The sequence below is a fragment of the Myripristis murdjan genome, chromosome 21, assembly GCF_902150065.1.
Source record: "Myripristis murdjan chromosome 21, fMyrMur1.1, whole genome shotgun sequence".
In the NCBI taxonomy this organism is placed as follows: domain Eukaryota; kingdom Metazoa; phylum Chordata; class Actinopteri; order Holocentriformes; family Holocentridae; genus Myripristis; species Myripristis murdjan.
In genome coordinates, this window is record NC_044000.1 from 27,315,639 (window position 1) to 27,323,486 (window position 7,848).

At 37.9% G+C, this 7,848-nt stretch overlaps 1 gene segment (V, D, J or C); it reads left to right on the forward strand.

Annotated features, from left to right (window-relative positions):
- Positions 1–4,814: 4,814 nt before the first annotated feature.
- Positions 4,815–5,530, forward strand: LOC115379402 (Ig kappa chain V region 3368-like). The segment is given in 2 exon segments: positions 4,815–4,970; positions 5,099–5,530. Coding segments are annotated over 2 exon segments (348 nt in total).
- The last annotated feature ends 2,318 nt before the right edge of the window (positions 5,531–7,848 follow it).

Genomic DNA, 7,848 nt, shown 5'->3' on the forward strand with positions numbered 1-7,848 from the left:
GCTGAACTGAATATTTATGGTTGTTTTTGTTCACAGTAATAATTGTGTTGGTTTTATCAGTTGTGAGTAACTGTAGCTGTGATAAGGACAAAAGACCCATGCTAAGAGTGTTTGGTCATTGCTTAGGGCCCTGAGTACATCTTGATCCCATAACTGTCTCATGTGATGCGTGCAAGTGGACCCAAACACAGGAGCAAACATGCAGGCACAGGAACTGCAGCAAATAACCGTCAACTCAGGTTACTGGCAGGCTTGCAACATGAAGAACTAAACACAAGGAACATCAACTGCTGAAACATGAAGGAACAACAACAACGAACTGACAAAGAACTGAACTCAAAGAAACAAATACAAACTGAGTTGATTGGAAAACTGGACACACCCGGAGAGGGAGAGGGACAAGACAGAGGACTAATAATAATAATAATAATAATGATAATAATAATAATAATAATAATAATAATAATTATTATTATTATTATTATTATTTATTATAATAATAATAATAATAATAATAATAATTATTATTATTATTATTATTATTATTATTATTATTATTATTATTGTTGTTGTTGTTGTTGTTGTTGATGTTATTACTCCCTTGACCAAGCAGGTGAAACCTCTGGCAGGTGGTTATATGATTTGTCCATTGTTATATGTTTATTTTCCACCAGCAGTTCCCAATTTACAGCCATTATACTTTTTGCTGGGTTGTAACTGTCAATAAATGTGTGTTTGTAAAAAGCTTGGTTGATAATATGAAGGTTAAACAAAATAAAATAAAATTAGAAATACAGTACATCCGTCTAGTGATGAGCCCTGAACATGCTGCACCTCAAGTACCAACTCATGCCACTGACTGTTCTACAAGCACACCTCAACACACATCATAATCCCAAATAAAAATGAATACCACATTTTTACTGTTTGTGAGAAATAACAACATTTCCATAGAAATTTACATCAGAATAACAATATTTTATGGTAGATTTATGTTACAAAATGAGAAATTAGCAATTTAAAAAAAAATAAAAAAAATGATTTCATTGAAACTCGTATATAATTAAAGAAAGAAATAATGTGTGTACAAGATAATTGTGAAGAAGCGTTAAATGGCAGGCTGCCTGCCACATCATTTGCTCTCCAGAGTGCAGGTCCAGCTCTCACAAAGCAGTAAGTAATTTGCATTGCAAGGCTACTCAGTGCAGCCCAGAGTTTGTCAGTGCTTATAGCCTGATGAATGAGACGCCTCCTCACTCCTGTAACTGTCTGTGAAAACGTCCAACAGCCAAGATGGTTTTGCTCTTCACTCTTGCAGTGATCATTTTCAGTCAAGGTAAGATCAGAAAAGTTGAAAACAAATAGATTTAAGTAACATTTTCTAATGTGACCACCCTGTCATCATTTAGGAGCAGGATCTCTGAGAAAGACCACATGATGGAAATATTTTTATTATTGTGTGAATAAAATGGTGGTTATGACTGTAACTTTCATGGCCAAAAATTGTCTGCCATCAAACCTGTGTTTCAGGATCCAGAGGGCAGTACACTGTGACCCAGACTCCTGCAGAAACTACAGTCACAGCAGGACAGACGGTGACTCTCAACTGTAAAAGCAGTGCCAACGTAGCTACTGGCTGTGGTCCCTCAGCTAACCAGCAGTGCCAATCCTGGTACCTCCAAAAACCTGAGAACACACCTAAAGCTCTAACTGGTGTAGGAAACAGCCGCCTGTCAGGAACTCCATCTCGGTTCAGTGCTGCTGGATCTGGCAGAGACTTCACCCTGACCATCACAGGAGTCCAGGCTGAAGATGCAGGAGTTTACCACTGCGTGGTTGGAAGTTGTGTTCATGGCTGTGCAGACACACAGTGACAGAGAGCTGTACAAAAACCTCCCTCAGTGAAAGAGGAAGTGATTCTACCAGCTTGGAGAGACCCGACGGCAAAAAGATTCAACATTAAGCAGTTTGCTGATGCTACAGAAATTTTAATGGACTCATACTGGCTTCATGAAATATACAGCAGCAGTAACAACAACAACAACAACAACAACAATAATAATAATAATTGGTCTGTTGGTATGCCGAACAGACCATGCAGGTTAAATGGGACAACTGCATGTCTGCTCCTTTTCATGTCAGTAATGGAGTAAGACAAGGGAGTATCTTATCTCCTATCTTATTTAATTTCTACATGAATGATTTATCAAATAAATTAAGCTCATGTAAAACTGGCTATATGGTCGGTAGTACAGTGATGAACCATTTTATGTACGCTGATGATTGTGTGATTTTTAGTCCGAGCTCAGATGGTTTGCAGCAGCTCCTTTATGTGTGCTCTGTGTATGGGGAACAACATGATATAAAGTACAACGATTCAAAAAGTGTGATCATGATTTGCAGAACCATGGAGGATAGACATATGACTTTTCCTGACTTTAAACTCTCAGGTAATGTTCTAAATATCTGCAGTGAAGTGTGTTTTCAGTTGATCATTTCTCCCCTGTGATAAGACCAATTGGATTTGTGAGTTATACTGTTGGAATGCCAGTCCCCTTTACAATAGGGTATAACTGTAAGGATGAGGCAACACAGCTAAACAGGTGGAAGCACAATATTTTATTCATTTTCTACTGGACCTTAGTAGCGTGTGGAACTTCCATTTGCAGCAATAACAGCTTCACACCTCCTCCTCATGCTGATCAATTGAAAACACACTGAATGGGATTTTGCTCCCCTCAAAAAGGGGGGAAGGGGACATGTTTAGCCATGTTGGTCATACCAATTGATTGATAATCCTTACAACTTACAACAAATGATCAACTGAAAAAATATTGCAGGGGATTTTCTAAAAAAAAAATTGGTCACTTCCCACACAATTACCGGTGTCACTCATTCCAGTGATGCAGGATCCTTACAAGTTGTATCTCATTGGAAAGAGGACGAATCAGGCTTTACAATGGTATAAGATACAACACTATTGGGTATAAATAAAGGGGAGAAATTATAGACTGAAGAAGCGGTGCAGAACTTTTTTTGCCTAGTGTATAAAAAAGCCAGCCTTCAGAGACTACAAGTGGCAAACAATGACGCTCTAAGGATACTTTTAAAAAGGCCCAGATGGACTCGTGTGAGTGAGTTGTTTGTGAGTTTGGGAGTGAACACGCTGCAAGCGGTTCTGAGAACTGTAATGCACAGGTTCATCTGCTGGTTAAATGATTCTGAGAATCAAATTGTTGTGGCACTGGTGAACATTATGTACAGTGATACACGCTGCACATCTCACTTCTGGGGGCACTGGTATAAATGTCTTTTAAAAATGAGTCATTAAACCAGTGTTTCTCAAAGGGTGGCCCGCGGACCACTAGTGGTCCGTGAGTGCCCCCTAGTGGTCCGCCATGAAATTGTGCTTTATATGGAACATTAAAAAAAGAAAGAAAACGTTTGCAAGGACTCACAGAAGTTTCCTTGAACCCCCTTTTCTAAAAAAAACTCTGACTGAGGGCTTATCATTGTACTACAGCTGTCTCCAGTTTACGTTGATGATGATCAGTAGCCTAGTAACGTAACGTCAGAGTGACAGAACTGTGCTGAGAACTAGCTGTCAGAGAAAACACTCAGGCTTATGGTACTAGCTACAGTACAATAAAAATGTATCGGTGGCTAAAGACAGGGACAGTAAAAAGAACATCAAATTAACACGCATTTTTTGTTGACGAAAAAAGACAAGACGAAATCTGCTTCATTAAATAAAAAGTTAATAAAATGTGTCTTTCCTGTTTCGTCATAGACTTTTAAATTACAATCCAAAAAGTGCATTGATTGGATGCGCGTTAGTTTTTCTCCCCCTGTGCTGCTGTGTGCTCATGCCAGGGTGTGTGTGTGTGTGTGTGTGTGTGTGTGTGTGTATGACTGAGGAGCACACACCCACCAGCGCTGTCTGAAGCTTAGTGTGGTGAGAACAAAGTTAAAACAGCAGCGCACTGACATAGATTGTGTAACAAAGTGAAGATTTGCCACTCCGCTCTATTTTCACTGGCTAACAGCAGCACACTGGCTTAGCTTGTCTATTCAGAGAAGCGGTATCACTTCGGCTTATTTTTCAATCTATGTTATCACATGCATACTACTGCTCATTCATTGGTAGCTGAATTGTTAGGTCTGTGTGATAAGCAATTTACATTTTTAAATAATAATAATAATTTAACATATTGTTAAATAAAAAATTATTAAATTATTAAGCTTGGTGGTCCGCAAATTTTTTTGGGGGGGATAACTGGTCCTTGGTTTGAAAAAGTTTGAGAAACACTGCATTAGACTATTCTTTTGATTTGATTTGATTTGATTTGATTTGATTTTTTGTATGGACCTTGAGTCTGGAATAAAGCATATCTATCTAATAATGATTATAACTGTATTATCACTGTCAGCAGCATTACACAACACTGTTCACACAGTGAAAAACAGCCGAACAAAAACCTCGCTCAGTGAAAGAGGAAGTGACTCCACCAGCTTGAAGAGACCCGACAACAGAGATTCAACATTCAGGAGTTGGCTGACTTTTCAACAAGGATGCAGGAATTAGACCATTTTTTAGCAAATATCCACAGCTGATATAATGGAGGTTCCTCTCTGACCACACATATCATAAAACAGTCTTTATTCTTCAGAGTGTTTGCTAGTCTTCCTGGGCTCCTGTAATACACTTGCAGCATTAATCTGACAGCTTGAACAGGTCACTTTCACATTCAAAGACAGTGAAATGTGTCTCAGGGCTGAGCAGGAACCAGCAGCCAGTCGACTCTTCATTTGCATGGAGAGGAACTGTTGCATCAGCCCTCCTCTGGGGTTTATAGCTGAAAGCTCAACAGTTTTTCCTCAGTGATACAGATCAGACCAGAAAAACAACAAGAAGACCAGAATGTCTTTCATCTGCATCTGTGTCTTGGCCGTCACTTTCTACACCCAAGGTGAGAGATCATTTCAATCACTGATGATTCTAGTGGTTTTCCATCCGTAATTTATCAGTGTGACAGGATGAGTCTCAGCTCATATCAGTGGAAAGGTTGACTCGATGTTCCTGTGTTGTGTATTTTAGGGTGTACAGCAGACATTTTGCTGACCCAGACTCCAGAATCAGTGACAGTCCAGCAGGGAGATTCTGCCACCATCAGCTGTAAAGCCAGCGTCGCCATCGATGATGACTTAGTCTGGTACCAACAGAAACCAGGAGGAGCTCCTAAATTCATCATTGATTTAAATACTGGTATGACTTCAGGTCGATACCAAGGCAGTGGAAATGATCCTAGTTACAGTCTGACCATCAGTAACGTCCAGGCAGAAGATGCAGGAGTTTATTACTGTCAGCATCATGAAGCCTTACCGCTCACACAGTGAAAAACAGCTGAACAAAAACCTCCCTCAGTGAAAGAGGAAGTGACTCTACCAGCTTAGAGAGAACCAACGGCAAAGATTCAACATTCAGCAGTTTGCAGATATTTCAGCCAGGATGAAGGAATTTTTATCAGTGAGCTCAGGATTAGAGTTAGACTGAAATATTGGACTGGTAATATATTTTTATTAAATTTCAGATATCAAGTTGATATGACAGAGGTTTGTCTCTGCTCACGGCCACTGAAAAAACAGTCAAGATAATCTGACATGACAACTGATTTTCCTTGAACATTTTTTTTTATTATTATTCAACTATTTAATTCTGTTTTCATGAATTTATTTTAAATGTTACTTGTGAAAATTATATTGGCATAGTCAGGACAGTGTCATACTTCTATTTATGTTTTAATTTATTTTTCAGTGCCGTTGTACCACCATTACATAATCTGTTATTATTTTCTGTTGATGTTTTATGTGGTCCTTTTTTCATTCTTGTTGTCATTGTTGATGTTAGTATTACTATAATAATTATTATTGTATTTCTTTGTATTGCTATTTTCCCAAATCATTTTAAGTTGTGTACCTATTTAGTGTCTTTCCACCTCCCCAGGTCCCCATGAAGATGCAAATTGTACAGTATGTTGTATTTATTAATGAAACCAATAAATAATGAGAAAGAACATTAGAATACAACAATGTCACTACGCAACACAAAGGAAAACAAGATACATTGCCAAGAGCTCCTTGTTTTTCAGGCATTGTTTTCTATCTCACTAATGACCATTTCTGTAATTTGGTGTGTTGTCCAGCATCAACTAAGATTGCAACTTTTAAAATTTAGAGAGAAATTTTATTTGTACAAAAAGTAATTTGATGGGGAAAAATATATACACAAACACAAATGCAAAGATACTTGCAAATCAAACATTATCACACAAATTCAATTTTCAAACAATACCTCACCCATAATGCATTGTTTTTGTATCAAGTGCTCACCATGTGCTGCCTGAAAACTCCAACAAAGAACGCTTTACTGACAAGCCTCCATGGACCTGATTTTTTTTTCGTTTTCTTTTTTTTTTTATTGGATAAAAGATGGCTTGTGTTTTGGGAATAGGTTGTGATTTTACCATGAAGGCTTGTGAATAAAGATTTCTTCATTGGAGGTTGAAGCACACATTGAATACTTGATACAAAATTATGCAAGTTTCAGGAGACACACAGAGATACACAGATACAAAACAGAAACACTTCAAACTAAATCTCACATTATGCAGATGATGTCCTGTTGTATATAACCAACCATAAAGTTAGTATTTAAAACTTTCTGACCATGTTAAATATATTTGGGTCAGAATGTATCAGTACCATAGTATTCAAGAAACCACGTGGCTATGTTAGCTCCCAATTGCAATAGACAAGTTCACACATTTAGAAACATTTAGGAATCACTATGAAATATTCCTTTCTGAAGAGAAGGAACTTCCCTGAACACATAAACCCATTCAATCAAACACGGATCTTCGGGAGACACTTTTAATGACACTTCTGTGCAGAGTCATTGCTGTGAAAAATGAACAGCTGACTGACAGTCGGCCTCTGTCTCAGTGTTCCTGACTCTGTCCAGATTTTGAAGCCTTCCCTTTCTGCAGCGTGTTGCTCAGCCATGAAATCATTCCAGTAAGGTTCAGTATTATGCACATTATTGTTAAATTTACAAAAAGGTTTACCAGAGACTTGAAGAGCTACTAAAAAATATTGTCATACATAGCACACAGTATAAGATCAGAAAGGTGTGTCTCAGGAACCAGCAGCCAGTCGACCCCTCATTTGCATGGAGAGGAACTGTTGCGTCAGTTCTCCTCTAGGGTTTATAGCTGAAATCTCAACATTTTTTCCTCAGTGATACAGATCAGACCAGAAGAACCAGAATGTCTTTCATCTTCATATTTTGTCCACCTGTCATTTTTGTGATTAATATGACTTCTTTATTATTGCATAATCAGTATTCTTTTATCTCTATTATTTTTTCATTTTTAATTTTGATTTATTTATTTGATTTGTTTATTTTTTGGGTTTTTTTGGTCTCCGGTGTCCTGTCATCGGGCATTTTGGTAATCATCAAATTGTTGGTGTAAATGAAAGTTTCTTGGCTCATCAAATGAATGTTAAATAAAATTAATAAACAATTGAAAAAGTAATAATCCCATTATTTAATGGATGAGTACGTGTGTGTGAGTTGTGAATGCACTTGCAGCATTAGTCTGACAGCTTGCACAGGTCAGTTTCAAGTGAACTTCTCACATTCAAAGACAGTGAAGTGTGTCTCAGGGCTGAGCAGGAACCAGCAGCCAGTCGACTCTTCATTTGCATGGAGAGGAACTGTTGCATCAGCTCTCCTCTGGGGTTTATAGCTGAAAGCTCAACAGCTTTTTCTCAGTGATACAGATCAGA